Genomic DNA, 18038 nt, shown 5'->3' with positions numbered 1-18038 from the left:
CTACGTGCTTATTCACATTATACTTAGGAACTCAGGACCCAGAATTGGACTTAATTAGATGCCCAGCTTCACGATGTCCTGGCTGTCTGAGGTTAACCTCCTGCACTGTCTGACCCTCAGTTTCCTTACTTATAAAAGAGAAACAATGACAGCACCTATGTACTAGTTCTCCCTCCAAAAGACATCCTCAATCCCTCCACTGCCATCAACACCTCTCACTTATAGTTCATACTTCAAATACCCAACTACAACACAAATGCTCTTTCATAATATGAAAATTAGGTCATATCAGCTCTTTGCTTAAAACCCTTGAACAGCTGCCCATTGCACTGAGCTCTTGCTCCCTCTCCCCTCTATTTGGAGCACTCGCGTCCCCTCACCCACCACACTGTGGCCACACTAACCTTTTTCTATTCCTAAAACATGCTATGCTCATTCCTGATTCACAGCTTGTACACTCGCTCTTCCCTCCATCTGGAGAGCTTTCTCAGGATTTTTGCAAGACTATATCCCTATCATTTAGGTCTTAGCTCCAATATCACTCCCTGAAAAAGACTTTCCCTGACCATATTCCATAAAACAAAAGTGAGCAACACCAGCACCAATTCACTCTCTATAGCATGAGTCTAATCTGTAAAGAACCACTTACACTGGGACACTGAAAGGACTTGGCACATACTTCCCTGGGTGCTATTAAAAATATAATCAACTGCTTGTACAGCATAAAGATTTGAGAGACAAACAAGAGCTGAGACAGATTGAATGAAAAAAGTGAAACTCCACTATTTACAGATAAGATGCCACCAAAAAACTGTCAGAATAAACAAATTTGGTGAAGCTGCAAGATATAAAATCAATATACAAAAATCTGTTAATTTCTTTGCACTAATAACAAACTATCACAAAGAAAATAATCCCATTTACAACTGCATCAAAAAGAATAAATGCCTAGGAATAAATTTAACCAAGGAGGTGAAAGAACTGTATACTGAAAACCCTAACACACGGATGAAACAAACAGAACCCACGAATAAACAGAAAGATGTCCGCTGGTCATGGAACAGAAGGGTAATAGCATTAAAATGTCCATACTAACAAAAACATACACACTCAATGCAATCTCCATCAAAAGTCCAATGGCATTTTCCACAGATAAAGAACAAACAATCCCACAACGTGTAGAGGACCACAAAAGACCCAGCAACAGTCAGAGCAACCCTAAGCAAGAAGAACAAAGCTGGAGGCATCACCTTCCTGATTTCAAACTGTATCACAAAGCTCTAGTGTAATCAAAACAGTGTGGTAACTGGCACAAAAGCCGACACAGAGATCAACAGAGCAGAACAGAGAACCCAGAAATAAAACCACACATATATGATCAATCAATTAGTTCAGAACAAAGGAGCCAAGAATACACAATGGGGGAGGACAGTCTCTTCAATAAACAGCGCTGGGGAGCAGTCCAGGTGGCTCAGCGGTTTAGCGCCCCTTCGGCTGAGGGCGTGATCCTGGAGACCCGGGATGGAGTCCCATGTCGGGCTCCCTGCAGGGAGCCTGCTTCTCCCTCTACCTGTGTCTCTGCCTCTCTCTCTCTCTCTCTCTCTGTGTCTCATGAATAAATAAAATCTTTAAAAAATTAAAATTAAAAAAATAAACGGCACTGGGAAAACTGAACAGCCACATGCAAAAGAATGAAACCGCACCACTACCCAGCACGATACTCAAAAATTAACTCAAAATGGGGTAAAGACTTGAACATAACACCTGAAACCACAAAACTCCCAGAAGAAAACACGGGCTTAGGTAAGCTCCTTAACATAGGTCTTAGCGAGGATTCTTTTGAATATGATACCAAAAGCAAAAATAAACAAGTAGACTACATCAAACCAAAGAACTGCGGCCCAGCAAAGGAAACCACAAACACGATGAAGAGACAACCTAGTAACGGGAGAAAAAGCACTGCACATCATGTATCTATGAGGAGCTAATACCCAAAATAAACAAAGAACTCCTACAACTCAACAGCAAAAAATAAACAATCCAAATGAAAACTAGGCAGAAGATCTGCGCAGATGGTTTTCCAAAGAAGACACACAGATGGCCAACAGACATGGGAAAAGATGCTCAACATCACTCATCATCAGGGAAATGCAAACCAAAGCCACCTGAGCTATCATCTCCCACCTGTCAGAATGGCTAGGACCAAGAAGGCCAGAAATAACAAGTCTTGGCCAAGATATTGTGGAAAGGGAAGCCCTGTGCACTGCTGGTAGGAAGTAAAATGGTGCAGTTGCTGTGGAAAACAGTGCGGAGGTTCCTGGAAAAATTAAAAATAGAACTACCATATGATCCAGCAATTCCATACCCAGGTATTTATCCAAAGAAAATGAAACAGTAACTCCAAAAGATATATGCAGTCCCACGTAAACTGCAGCACCCGGCTCCACGCTGTGTGTAGAGCCTGCTTAATTTTCTCTCACCTCCTCTCCCTCTGCCCCTCCCCTGCTGCAGTGTGTAAGCTCTCATTCTCTCTCTCTCTCTCAAAAACAAACAAACAAACAAACAAAAACTATGAGAGGAATATCCTGAGAGTAACTTTTATTGACTATACAGGATGTCAAAATCCCTTTGGGGTACAAATGTTTATTCATTAAAAAACGGGACCCTGCTTTCATTCCTAAAATAAGAGAATGGTTTAGTGTTAGGAACTCTGTCGATGTGATTTACTGAATTAGTTCAATGGAGGAAAATCCCACGTGGTCAAATCCACTGATGCTTCCCACAGTAAAAAGGTGTTCTTCATAACATGTTCCTTGTATTTTATTTTGATTTTAGCATTACAGGAAAGTTTCAAAAACAGCACAAAAGCCGACACAGAGATCAACAGAACAGAACAGAGAACCCAGAAATAAAACTACACATATATGGTCAATCAATTAGTTCTCAACAAAGGAGCCAAGAATACACAATGGGGAAGGAGTCTCTTCAATAAATGGTTCTGGGAAAATGGACGGCCACGTACAAAAGAATGAAACCGCACCACTATCCTGCACGATACTCAAAAATTAACTCAAAATGGAGTAAGACTTGAACATATCACCTGAAACCACAAAACTCCCAGAAGAAAACACGGGCTTATGTAAGCTCCTTAACATAGGTCTTGGCAAGGATTCTTTTGAATATGATACCAAAAGCAAGGACAGAGAGGCAGAGACATAGTCAGAGGAAGCAGGTTTTCCCCAGGGAGCCTGATGAGGGACTTGATCCCAGGACCCCAGGATCACACCCTGAGCCAAAGGTAGACACTCAACCACTGAGCCGCCCAGGTGCCCCTTCCCCTAATGGTAATGTCCTACACAGCACAGCTACAGTACAGCTACCCAAATTAGGGAAACAGTATGCTACTATGAATTAACTACAGATCTTATTAGAACATCACCAGTTTTTCTGCTACTGTCTCTTTTCCAGGATCTTAACAAACCCACACTGCATTCAGTTGGTGCTTAGAACTCCTACTCTCCCTTAGGCTATGGTAGTTCCTTGGTCTTTCTCTTTTTTCACCTTTTTGGTCTGTTATGATCTGGACACTTTCAAATAATACTAGTCAGTTATTGCCTAGACCGTCCTTCAATTGAATTGAAATTGTTTAATCTTAAAAAAATAAAAAGAAATTGTTTAATCTTTTCTCATTAGGAATAAGGTTATACATTTTTTGATGAGAATACCACAAGAATGCGGTATTTATTCTCCTCAGTGCACATATCAAGAGGTACATCACATCAGTATGTCCTGTTACTGGTGATGTTAACCTTGATTAAGATAGTGTCTTTTGGGCTTCTCCGTTGTAAACTATTTTTCCCTTAGTAAATATCTTGGGGAATATATTTTGAAACTATTAAAGTACGGCATTTTTTCTTACACTTTTGGCCATTAATTTTGATATTCATTAGCAAAGCCGGTCTGCAACAATTATTACTGTGATATCTGCCTAATAGTGATTGTCAATTTCCCTCCCTATTTATAAGGCAGAACTCTTCTGTAACAAGAAGTTTGAGTATTTTCCAAATGTTTGATGGCCAGTATAAGTCATATATCTGTGTCATCTGTATCTTTTCCCAACATTTTTCTATCAGATTCTTATCCATTTTTGTTTAATTTTAAAGTTCTTTATATAGCAGGGATAATAGGCCTCTCTGTGATACATATTACAAATATTTTTTCCCCAGTCAGTTCTCTTTTGACTGTTTATGGTTCTTTTTGCAATTTTAAAAATGTAGTCAAATTTACCAATCTTTCCTTTTGTTAGGTCTGATTTCTGGGTCATGTTAAAAAGCCATTCCCAAGGTTAAAGAAGAATTATTTTAGTACCTATATGATTAGATGTTTAGCATTTCAACTCTTGACCCATTTGGTGTTTGTTCTTCGGAATACTGTAATATACAAAATCATCTTTTTCCAAATGACTACTGAGTTGTCCCATCACCATATTTTAAGCCTATCTTTATTCCTAATGATATGAGATCTGACCTTTGTCACATAAAATCCTGGACTCTCTACTCCACCCCATTGATCCAGTATCCATTCATGTGCAATTACCACACTATTTAATAGAGGATGTTTTAATGTGTGGTAGGGCTTTCTCCGCATAGTTTTTTCTTTTCCAGTGTTTTCCTGGCTATTCTTACACGTTTATTTTTCCTTGTGAACTTTCATATCAACTTGCCTGAACTTTATTTTTTTTTGTCTGAACTTTATTAAATAGTTATTATTTTCATTAGCATTACAGTGAATTTATAAATTCATTTAGGGAAGAATGGTCATCTTTAGAAGCCACAGAATTTAAGAACAAGGGATGACTTTCCATCTGTTTAAGTCTACTTTTGTGTTTTTTCAATGTTTAAAAAGTTTTCCTTTTATAGATTTCATACATTTGTTAAATTTACCCCCAATATTTAATTTTCTGTTATTACTATAAGCGATATCTTCCTTAATATATCTTGTTTATTATTTATGTATAAGAAAACTATTGGTTTTTGTATGTTAAATTTATAATTATTGTAAAATTATTTGCTTTATTGTTTGAGTTAGTTTTATCATTGATTGTCTGGAGTTTTCCAAATATACTACCGTATCATCTCCAAACTGAGACTTTTACTACTGCTCATCCCTTCTTATGCTTCCAATTGATTTTTCTAACCTAACTGTAAAGGGTAAAACCACTTATACAATGTTAAATAGCAGAAATAGTGGGCATCCTTGCATTGTTTAAGATCTTAGTGGAAATGACTCTAGTGTTTCTCCATTAAAAATAACATACTGACTTTAGGAGTAAAGTATACACATTTTTAAAAAGATTTTATTTATTTGACAGAGAGAGAGAGAGAGAGAGAGAGAGCACAAGCAGGGGGAGTGGCAGGCAGAGAGAGAGGAGAGGCACACTCCCTGCTGAGCAGGGAAGCCCTATGTGGGGCTCGATCCCAGGACCCCAGGATCATGACCCAAGCTGAAAGTAGATGCTTAACAGACTGAGACACCTAGGCACCCCAAGTATAACATTTCTGATAATATTCTCTATAACAGAAGAATAAATGAATAGTTTCTTAATAAAATGCATACATCAAAAACCCCCAAAAAACAAAAAACAAAACAAAACAAAAACCCAAAAAACAAACTGTATACATCATGCCAAAATCCACACCATGCTTAATGAAGAAAATGTGGAAGCATTCCCATCAGAGACTGAAGACAAGGATTCCCCATTGTTAACATGTTTCCAAAATTAACTATTAATCGATTTAGTCTATTGAAGGAAATAGGAAACATTAATATTAGAAAGGCAGAAGCGTCATCATTTGCAATGATGTAATCAGCTGCTTGGAATACTCAAGATAACAAAAATAAAACTTTGAAAAATAATGAAAGAATCCAGTGAGCTGCTGCATACTATAGTAACATTACTTGAAATGTCCATCTGACCTTTATGAGGCATGGCCTCACAACTGGGTACTATCTAGATGAGATTTTCTCTACTATACATAATACTGGTCCAAAAACTTATTTTTCTGCATATATTAAAAACTAGTCAGGTTTAAAAAATTGAAATTGATTCATATTAACTAAACACAAGGAAGGTAACTGACTAACCATAATAATTTGCTAATTTACAGAGAAAAACATAAATGCCAAAAATACACATACTTCATCTTAAATTCTGGTGTGTATTATAGTGTGGCCCCATATGAAGTGACTGTAACAGTAAAATATGTTCTCTCTACATTGTAATTGTCAACCGTTAATAAGAAGAGTTTAAGAGGTAAGCACATAGCATTGCATGTTCTGATGGCTGATAATTCTTCTCAGAGAATTTAGGGCAATAAGTCTGTTCTGAATAGATTATAGTACGGAAAGTGATTTGTTTCTTACTAACTATTCAAATAATGCTGTTCATACTTTATAGCAGGACTTTATACAAACTACATAATAGTCACTGATGAATATTTAATCTATGTTGTTAAAAGTTAAGAGACTGGACAACCTTTGAAGAAAAAGATGGCAATAGTAATTTGGAGGGGGCCTGATGGATGATTTCTTAATTGCTGGTAATTCTTATTATGGTGATTTCACAGGTATGATCACTTTGTGACAATGCATACTTTAGATATCTGTGCACTTTTTCTGTATATATATTTTATACTTGAGTCAAGAGTTAATTTTTAAAAAGAAGCAGAAAACTGAAACAAAATAAAAACAAACCACACAAAAGACCACTTACATCCTCAATAAAGTATAGTTTCTTTGGAAGCATGTTGTATTGCACTTACGGTCTCTGTTGAAAACAGTAACAAAAAAACTCATCTTTGAACTCTAAAATCTTTCAGCTTGAGGAGATGCCCACACTATTTGGTAACTGTGGAAAGGCAAATTCACATCTTCTATTTTAACTTTTCCCATGTGTGTGGTTTGAAGTAGAATGGGAGGCTTACTTGTTCTCTACCAACTGTCATGTGTCTTTGATTATTTTCACCATTTTTATCCTCTTTTTCTGCTTTCTCTTATTCTTAGACATCTATAGTTGAATCTCTTCAAGCTTCACTTGCATATGATACAACTAAGCTGTATACACTAGAGAAGAAAAACAATTCTATCTTACTAAACTGCAACATCCCCATCCAGATGCTATGGCACATCAATCAACTCAAAACTCCTCACACTAACTCACCTTTTTCCCTCAGGACTGAGAAGTCCTCTCTCACCTGACCTCTCCGGTGCAGCGGAACTCCCATAGGCTAAAGCCTCGGAAACACTACTGCTTCCTTTCCCTTTAATATCTAGCCCCACCCATAGGGCATCATCTTCCACCTCTGCGAAGTCTTTCTCTCTTATTACAAAAACCTCCCCATCACTCTTCTCTTCCTCATTCCAATTAATCTTTCATAGTGTCACCAGATTAACCTCACTGAGGAAAAACTGTGAGCATGGCATACGTGCTGAAAAAACATGCAACAGTTTTCCCTGCATTCTGAAAAGAAGCCCAAGCCTGGCTTTCAATTTCTATAGAGAATTTCTATAAATATCCATGAAATTAGCCCCCTTTTCTGGCCAACATTAAAGTTATTTTAACCACTAAAAGAGGAAACATACTGTACATTATGAAAAGCAAGACAAATAAACAGAAAACCAAGGGAAAAAAAATCAATTCAACCTGTTTTCTGAACAAGACATAAACATAACTATCACTCAAGATGGAATAGCCAAAGAAAAGTCAGAAGCAAATAAATAAATCCATCCACAGTTGGAAAATGTTTAGTTATAGGCAAATGTCACCTCCTTGAATGTAAATCTAAATCTTGTTTCTAGGTTCCAAAGACTGAAGGGTAATTAGAGGAAATAACGATGCTATATTTGAGCAATTTCTAAGACTTTCCCCAAGCTTGATTCTTATTTTCCTTACTATAGCATGTTTGGGTCATTCTCCATAAGAAAACACTCAGGACAGATACTGTAGCAAGGCTACTATCTCTGATCAGGCTTTTTTTGTTGCTGTTTTTGAGTAACTTACAGTATAAAGAAAAACAAAGTAACAATATAAAGACTGATGTTCTCTTATCATTTTATCTCATGACAAGTTTGAAAACATCCTCCCATAACAAGAATAAATATTCCTTAGAAGTAATGATTTGATCCATACTCTGTAATTTAGTGTTCACAGCCACTTTACAGAACATAATCACTAACAAGAATCAACTGTATCTCTAGGGAGCATATTTTACTTGCAACATGAAAATCACTAAAATGGATAAATAGATACACATAAAACATAATACAAGAAGACTGTTTAAAAATTAAGTACATTAAATGTAGTAAAATCTGGAGTAGGGATGGCAAACAGATCTCATCTTGCACATTAGCTCAAAAGAATGAGTTCTGAAGAAGGTGCCTTCTGCAGCTGTGCTCTGGCATACCCAGGAAAGAGTATTAAATGCAATCAGTAATATAGTTCAGAGGCATGAGAAGGATGAGTAATAATACTTGTATCACATATTTGCCATCCCTGGACTACTGTACTTCAAATCATCTCCAAGAATACACAATCACACAATTACTTACTGCTTCCACAGAGTTACATTCCCGTCTTGTTTCTAAATAACGTAGTGCTCTTTTTTCTTCTTCTTTTAATTTAGCATCTGCCTGCCCAGAAGCAAAATAGCAATCATTTTTAAGAATATCAAGAGAATGGCTCAAATTATCACATATACTAAGTTCTGACTTACATATTTCATATAATTCTGTACACCATTTTGTTGTAAATACGAGGGTGCCTGTGTTCTATAAAATCTCTCTGTTGAATCCAAGTATGCCTTCTCAAAATTGTCCCTATAAATTTGAAGCTTATCCTCAGGATTAGAACAAAGGTTAACTGAAAAACAGAAAATAAAATTTTACTCTAAGTATGTTTCAAATCAGTAGTTTGAGTACAATAAATGAAATAACAAATAGTGAGGAGTCATTATGTGCAAGGGATTGTGACAATGCTCAAGAGAACATATATCACAGAAGACAAAATCCTTCTCCATAAGAGACTTTAAAAAGGTAACAGCACAAAGCACTAAAGTGGCAAACAGTACAGACAACACAGGCTATTGTATTTCTGAAGAGAAAAGAGAATGACTTTCAGCTATATGGTCAAGAGACCATTCACAGACGAGATGGGATTTGAGATTGGTCTTAAGGAAAAACTAGAATTTACACAAAAGCTAGTCAAGTAAGTAAATATTCTCAAGTACAAAATCACCAGGGCAAGTCAAAGTAAAATGACCAGGTCGTCTGTGTGGACTGTAAGGTTAACAGAAAACAAGGTAGAATGGGAAGTTAGGAGTGGCTGTGGAGAGCCGAGGCTCTGGGGCTAAGTGACCTGAGTCACTAAATGGAGGATCACTAAATGGGTACGAAAAATACTAACAAAATAATACTTAAAAATTAACCTTGTGAATAGCATATGGGTTAAATGATAGCAGTAAGATCACTGAAAGAAGACTATTTCACAAGTCCAAAAGCAGAGTTTACATAGTAAAAGCTGGTGGTAGTTGAATAAGAAGGAATAAATTTCAACGACATAGCTAATGAAAGCCTAAAGACTTTGATACTGGGCTGCCCCGGTGGCACAGTGGTTTGGCACCGCCTGCAGCCTGGGGTGTGATCCTGGAGACCCAGGATCAAGTCCCACTTCGGGCTCCCTACATGGAGCCTGCTTCTCCCTCTGTGTCTCTGCCTCTCTTTCTCTGTGTCTATGAATAAATAAATAAAATCTTTAAAAAAATAAAATAAAGACTTTGATACCTAAAGAAATATGGGGACAACAGAGAAAGCCAATCAAAGATAGCTGAAGGTTCATTAATACAAAAAACTCTTACAGAGGAATACTTTGTGCCTACGTTTTATGTTGTGAAAATGGAGTGTCAACAATACAGTTAACTAAAGTATGATGACTGGGGCATGGGGTCTATGAAGCACTGTGAGAGGGACCTAACCTACTCTGGGAATTCGGAAAGACCTCTGTGAGGAAACAGGATGAGGAGGAGCTAGAAGTATAGTGGGAGCAGGATGAATATTCTCATATTCAGTTTGAATATCAGAATAGTTTAGCTGATTTAAAGAACAAATGAGAATATCATGAGAATATCATTCAGAAACTGAAAAGTTTAGAGAGGAACGCATACATAGAATAAACGTACTTCCTGAAAATATAAGTATAAAAACAATTACCTACCACCTTTTCTGGGCTATCAATTCAAATCTATATTTCTGTAATTTAAGTCACTAAAAGGATTAGATTTCACCAGCCAAGAAATGAGTAAGATGGAGAAAACCAATATTATCCACACGAATATGGGTTTTTCTATATTTCCCTGAAGAGATTAACACCTTCTGTAGGCTCTTAAAAGCATGTGGTGCTAAAAGTAGATATATGATAGCACACATGACTCTGATTGTGCTGTTCCATAATGGTCTCAGAATTTCCATAAAAAAATTATGATCATAAAAGTTCAGAACATACCATAGGATTCTCTTACTCCAATGACCAGTTGAGAATCAAATGCTTCTCCTAATCTTTCAGCATGTACCAGCTTCATTGCACTATCCTGGAGTCTGTTTTTTATATTTGAAAAGATTGACTCATTCCATGTATCAAGCATGAGCTAGGAAAAAAAGAAATATGCAATCATTTTGATTATTAATATACCACGTACCATACAGACTCACAAAAAATTTTAACTATAAACACTAAAAAAGGAAATAAAAAAACACATGATAAATGTTAAAGAACACGTTTCAAAATCAACATAATTGGATTTGAATTATAGCTCTGCTACTTATTTACTGGATTTCCCATCTATAAAATAGTAAAACAGTAACACAAATTTCAAGTGGTTATTGTAAAAATTAAATATAGCAATACATGGAAAAGGTTACCTCCTCTACAGTTTCAAGGTTAAGTTGCAGAAATACTGCGCTTTGGAATGCTCCATATACATGTTTGTATAAACACATAATAAGTGCAAAAAGCAGCAAATGAAAACCTATTGGATACTGGACCTTAAAAAAAAATAAATCCATCTGACAGATGTTCCATTTAAGTGATGGCAACATTATATATATATATATATATATCCATCCATATCCATATATATTATCATTCCAAGTAACTGTGTCAGATACAGAAAACATATTAATGACAACAGCACCAGCATCAATGATAACAATAACAGATATGTAACATTCACAGCATACTTAGAACTGCTCTGAGTACTTTTCACACACAACTGTAATCCTCAAAACCGATATATAGGTACTGTTATCTCCCTTTTTAGAAATGAGAATCTGGGGCATTGAAAGGAAAGCTAACTTTCCCACACTTATCCAGCTCATAAATGGTAGCACCAGGATGTGAATCCAACAGGTATGTTTCCAGAATCTATGCTCTTAATCATTAAGTGATGCTGATTCCTATAATCAGTAGGGAATGGTATAAATTAAAATAATAACAAAAACAAGAGAGGTCAAGATTATGGGACTGCAAATTTCAAAAGTATATAGAAGTAGTTTTTCTTTTTTGGAGAGAGGAATATAGTTTCTCACACTGCAGTTATTTCTACCACTGGAATCTAAATTCACAGCATCCCTATCCACATCAGCACAAAGATTACAAGGGGCAGGAATCCCTATGCCACTATTTGAACGGCTAACTTTATTCTATAGCCATCATAGCAAGTAACAAGTTGTTTAAAGCCCAAGAGGCACTTTTCACTTTTTTACTTTTCAAATCAATGATTCCATTTGATTCTCAAAAGCAAGAATACATATGAGAAATGACAGAGTTTAGGTCATTACTGATTGAAGAGTTGAAAAGAAAACCTGAGATTCTACTTTCAGAGCTGAGTTCTTTCCATTAAATCACGAAGGGTTACTGGACACAGAGCTTTTAACTAGAAACTATGCAAAAAATATGAAAATAAACACAGTACACAGTGAGTTTATGATAACCAGAATCAAGTAAAAAGATCATGAAAGTAACAACAATTTAGCCACAATTAAATACAAAGATATATATAAGATGGTAACCTAATGAGAGATTTTTGAAAGAAGAAAGAAGCAATTCATAGGAAGATAAAAGTACAAAGGAAGAGAAGTAAATAGAATACTGAAGATAAAACTAGGAAAAGGACAAAACAAGGTGCTAACACCTGAGGACATGGATCCACAACTTAACACCACAGGACATAATGAAAGGAAGTGCAGCTCAATACTCATGGAAGAAAGTTAGTAGAATTCAGTAAAACCCACCAAGAATCGAAAAGGAATTTATACATCAAGTAGAAGAACCCACTTAAAGTCTGATTTACTTTCGAAAGTTGTAGAATCACCCTCTTTCTAAAGTATATTAAGGAGGAACAATGTAAAAGTTAACTTACTTTTCGAACAATGCTGTCTTCCACAGTTGATTTTTTATTGCTGCCCTGTTTACCCATTAAAGTAATCTCCAATTGACAAAATGGCTTCGGTAAAATATCACACTGTGTAAAGAATTTTCGCCATTCAACAATGTATGCTTTTAGCAAAGCTGTATCATCTTGATGGCTCAGTACTCGCTGAAAAAAAAAAAAGAATCATATGAATTTAAAATAAACACAGGTATTCTTATTGAAAGAATAATAGAACATATTCATGCTATAAAAGCAATGTCCACAATAGCCGAACTGTGGAAGGAGCCTCGGTGTCCATCGAAAGATGAATGGATAAAGAAGATGTGGTTTATGTATACAATAGAATATTACTCAGCCATTAGAAACGACAAATACCCACCATTTGCTTCGATGTGGATGGAACTGGAGGGTATTATGCTGAGTGAAATAAGTCAATCGGGGAAGGACAAACTTTATATGGTCTCATTCATTCGGGGAATATAAAAAAATAGTGAAAGGGAATAAAGGGGAAAGGAGAAAAATGAGTGGGAAATATCAGGGAGGGAGACAGAACATGAGAGACTCCTAACTCTGGGAAACGAACTAGGGGTGGTGGAAGGGGAGGTGGGCGGGGGGTGGGGGTGATTGCGTGTCAGGCACTGAGGTGGGCACTTGACGGGATGAGCGCTCGGTGTTATTCTGTATGTTGGCAAACTGAACACCAATAAAAAATAAATTTATGAAAAAAAATATTCATGCTATAAATATGAAATATTTTATTGTATAAACTATATTATATCGAAGAGAAATTAAAACATATATATCCAAGAAAAATAAAAACATGTTCATAAAGATTTACCATGGAAATCATTTTGCAAACACACATAAAATCATAATGTACATATGAAACTAATAAAATGGTTTATATCTATATCTTAATTAAAAAAACCCTAAAACCCTAAATCCTTAAGCTATCATCTCTTTATCCTCCCCTAAATACCATTCCCATTCATCCCTTCTCTGGCCCTAAGCAATCACTAATTTACTTTCACTATTTGCTTGTTCCAGACTTTTATATGAATGGAAACATGTAATATGTAGTCACTTATTTTATTTTTTTTTTAAAGATTTCACTCATCGATTTATTTTTCAAAGAGAAAGAGGGGGAAGGGAGCATACGTGCATGAGCAAGGGGAGGGGCAGAGGGAGAGAGAGAATATATATCAAGCGACTATATGCTTAGCACAGAGCCCCATCCAGGGTTTGATCCACACCCCAAGATCACAACCCTAGCTGAAATCAAGAGTTGGAAACCCAATTGACTGAGCCACCCAGTGCCCCCAACATAAGGCCTGAATTCATGACTTGAATTGAGATCAAGAGTTGGAAGCTTAACCAAACGAGCCACCCAAGCGCCCCTCAGATGCAGACATTGACTTCATTCAACAGTTTCAAGGGTCCGCCAAGTCCTAGGATGTATCAATACTTTATTCCCTTTATAGCAGAATACTGTAACATTTTATAGATACACTACATTTTGTTTATCTATTTTCTCCATTGATGGACATCTGGGTTGTTTCCACCTATTGGCTATCATGAAAAATGCTGCTATAAATATCTATATCCTAAAAATCTTCATAAAAAACCTGTGCACAGGCACCAAAAAAAAAAAAAAAAGAAAGCATTCAAACAGTTTCAGAAATGAAATAGGAGATATTACAACTGATAACACAGAAATACAAAGGGCTAGGGCAGTTAGTAGAGCTTGCAACACTTGAACTCAGGGCTCTGAGTTCAAGCCCCACTTTGAGTGAGGAGACTAATTAAAAAAGAAAAAGACCCACAAGAGATACCTATCAACAATTATATGTCAAAATATTGACAACATAGAAGAAATAGATAAATTCCACGAAACATACTGTCTACTAAGAGTAATTTATGAAGAAACAGAAAATAAGAAAAACCAATTACTACCAAGGGGATTAAATCAGTAATGAGAAACCTCTCAACAAACTAGTCTAGGGCCAAAAGGCAATAATGGTGAATTCTATCCAACATTTGAAGAGAAGTAATACCAATCCTTTTCAAACTCTTCAAAAACATAGAAGAGGAGTGAACAAGTCCAAATGCATTTAATGAAGCCGGTAATATCCTGGTATCAAAACCTGACAAGGATAGCACAAAAGAAGAAAATTATAGGCCAACATCCCTAAAAAACATAGATGCAAAACTACTCCACAAAATATTAGAAAACTGAATTCAACAATACATTAAAAGATCATATACCATGATCAAGTGGGATTTATTACAGGAACACAAGGTTGGTTGTTTCAACATTCAAAAGTGAATCTATGTGAAATACCACATTAACAAATGGAGTATAGGGGCAGCCCCGGTGGCTCAGCGGTTTAGCGCCGCCTGCAGCCCAGGGTGTGATCCTGGAGACCCTAGATAGAGTCCCATGTCGGGCTCCCAGAATGGAGCCTGCTTCTCCCTCTGCCTGTGTCTCTGCCTCTCTCTCTCTCTCGCTCTCCTCTCTGTGTATTCTCATGAATAGATAAATAAAATCTTTAAAAAAAAAAAAAAAGAAAAACAAAAACAAAAACAAATGGAGTATAAAAATCATATGATCATCTCAAATAGTGCAGAAAAAGTATTTGACAAAGTATATATTTATGCTAAAAACTCTTAAAAAGTGGGTATAAAGGGAATGTACCTCAACATAATAAAGGCAATATATGACAAACACACAACTAAAATCATACTCAATGGTGAAAAACTAAAAGCTTTTCATAGAAGACCAGAAACAGGACAAAATGCTAATTCTCACCACTTGGTCACTATTTGCAGATAACATAACGTAGAGAAATCCATAAAGACTCCACCAAAACATTGTTAGAACAAACGAATTTAGTAAAGATGGATGATACAAAAATCACTATACAAAAATCTGTTGCATTTCTATACACTTAAATTGTCAGAAAGAGAAATTTAAAAAACCAATCCCATTTAAAATGGCATCAAAAAGATTAAATAGAGGCATCTGGGTGGCTCAAATATTGCCCTCGGCTTCAGTCATGATCTTGGTGTCCTGGGATCAAGCCCCATGTCGGGCTCCCTGCTTAGTGTGGAGTCTGCTTCTCCCTCTCTCTCCTTCTCCCTCTCTGCCCCACTCATGTTTGCTCACTCGCTCGCTCCCTCAAAAAAAAAAAAAAAAAAAAAAGCCTAGGAATAAATTTAACCAAGGAGGTGAAAGAACTGTATACTGAAAACCCTAACACACGGATGAAACAAACAGAACCCACGAATAAACAGAAAGATGTCCGCTGGTCATGGAACAGAAGGGTAATAGCATTAAAATGTCCATACTAACAAAAACATACACACTCAATGCAATCTCCATCAAAAGTCCAATGGCATTTTCCACAGATAAAGAACAAACAATCCCACAACGTGTAGAGGACCACAAAAGACCCAGCAACAGTCAGAGCAACCCTAAGCAAGAAGAACAAAGCTGGAGGCATCACCTTCCTGATTTCAAACTGTATCACAAAGCTCTAGTGTAATCAAAACAGTGTGGTAACTGGCACAAAAGCCGACACAGAGATCAACAGAGCAGAACAGAGAACCCAGAAATAAAACCACACATATATGATCAATCAATTAGTTCAGAACAAAGGAGCCAAGAATACACAATGGGGGAGGACAGTCTCTTCAATAAACAGCGCTGGGGAGCAGTCCAAGTGGCTCAGCGGTTTAGCGCCCCTTCGGCTGAGGGCGTGATCCTGGAGACCCGGGATGGAGTCCCATGTCGGGCTCCCTGCAGGGAGCCTGCTTCTCCCTCTACCTGTGTCTCTGCCTCTCTCTCTCTCTCTCTCTCTGTGTCTCATGAATAAATAAAATCTTTAAAAAATTAAAATTAAAAAAATAAACGGCACTGGGAAAACTGAACAGCCACATGCAAAAGAATGAAACCGCACCACTACCCAGCACGATACTCAAAAATTAACTCAAAATGGGGTAAAGACTTGAACATAACACCTGAAACCACAAAACTCCCAGAAGAAAACACGGGCTTAGGTAAGCTCCTTAACATAGGTCTTAGCGAGGATTCTTTTGAATATGATACCAAAAGCAAAAATAAACAAGTAGACTACATCAAACCAAAGAACTGCGGCCCAGCAAAGGAAACCACAAACACGATGAAGAGACAACCTAGTAACGGGAGAAAAAGCACTGCACATCATGTATCTATGAGGAGCTAATACCCAAAATAAACAAAGAACTCCTACAACTCAACAGCAAAAAATAAACAATCCAAATGAAAACTAGGCAGAAGATCTGCGCAGATGGTTTTCCAAAGAAGACACACAGATGGCCAACAGACATGGGAAAAGATGCTCAACATCACTCATCATCAGGGAAATGCAAACCAAAGCCACCTGAGCTATCATCTCCCACCTGTCAGAATGGCTAGGACCAAGAAGGCCAGAAATAACAAGTCTTGGCCAAGATATTGTGGAAAGGGAAGCCCTGTGCACTGCTGGTAGGAAGTAAAATGGTGCAGTTGCTGTGGAAAACAGTGCGGAGGTTCCTGGAAAAATTAAAAATAGAACTACCATATGATCCAGCAATTCCATACCCAGGTATTTATCCAAAGAAAATGAAACAGTAACTCCAAAAGATATATGCAGTCCCACGTAAACTGCAGCATTATTTACAATAGCCAAGACAGGAAACAACCTAAGTGTCCACTGATAGGTGAGTAAGATAAAGAAAATGTGGTTATATATACACAATGAACTATTACTTAGCCATTAGAAAAAAAATAAAGTCCTGCCATTTGCAGTAACATAGGTAGACCTTGAGGACATTATGCTAAGGGAAATAATACAGCAAAAGACAAGTATGAGGGACGCCTGGGTGGCTCAGCGATTGAGTGTGTGCCTTCAGCTCAGGATGTGATCCCAGAGTTCCAGGATCGAGTCCCACATCGGGCTCCTGCATGGAGCCTGCTTCTCTTCCCTCTGCTTATGTCTCTGCCTCTCTCTGTGTCTCTCATGAATAAATAAATAAAATCTTAAAAAAGAAAAAAAGAAAGACAAGTATAATTTCAGTTACATATGGAATTAAAAAAAAACAAACATAAGCTCACTGATACAGAGAACAGACTGGCAGTTATAAGAGGCAGGGAATAACATGTGGGACACAAATGGGTGAAGGAGCCATAGGTACATGTTTCCCGTTACAAAATAAGGCTAAGGAAGTAATACTGCATATGGGAACAACAGTTAACAATACTGTACTCAGTATTAGAAAGTTGATATGAGACCTTATAAGTTCTCATCACAAGAAAAAATTCCATAGCTATATGTAGTGATGGATGTTAACTAGACTTACTGTTAACAGTAAGTGATCATTTGACAATACATACATTGTGATCATGTATTGATCACATGATCATACATCAAATGATCTATTGTGATCATTTCACAATATATACAAACATCAAATCATTATGATGTTCACCTAAAACTAATATTATATGCCAATGATACTTCAATTAAAAAAAAAAAC

The 18038-nt window shown here is 36.8% G+C and overlaps 1 protein-coding gene across 1 annotated transcript in view; it reads right to left on the bottom strand.

Moving 5' to 3' along the window:
• CUL5 (cullin 5) overlaps positions 1-18038 on the bottom strand; it is a 94718-nt gene that overhangs the window by 34933 nt on the left and 41747 nt on the right. The window contains 4 exon segments of the mRNA XM_077893333.1: positions 8608-8688; positions 8772-8917; positions 10556-10697; positions 12471-12647. Coding sequence (XP_077749459.1) covers positions 8608-8688; positions 8772-8917; positions 10556-10697; positions 12471-12647 — 546 coding nt within the window.

This window comes from Canis aureus, chromosome 3 (genome assembly GCF_053574225.1).
Source record: "Canis aureus isolate CA01 chromosome 3, VMU_Caureus_v.1.0, whole genome shotgun sequence".
Classification (NCBI taxonomy): Eukaryota; Metazoa; Chordata; class Mammalia; order Carnivora; family Canidae; genus Canis; species Canis aureus.
The sequence above is the reverse complement of the archived record's forward strand: the minus strand, read 5'-3'. Positions and strand labels throughout refer to the sequence as shown.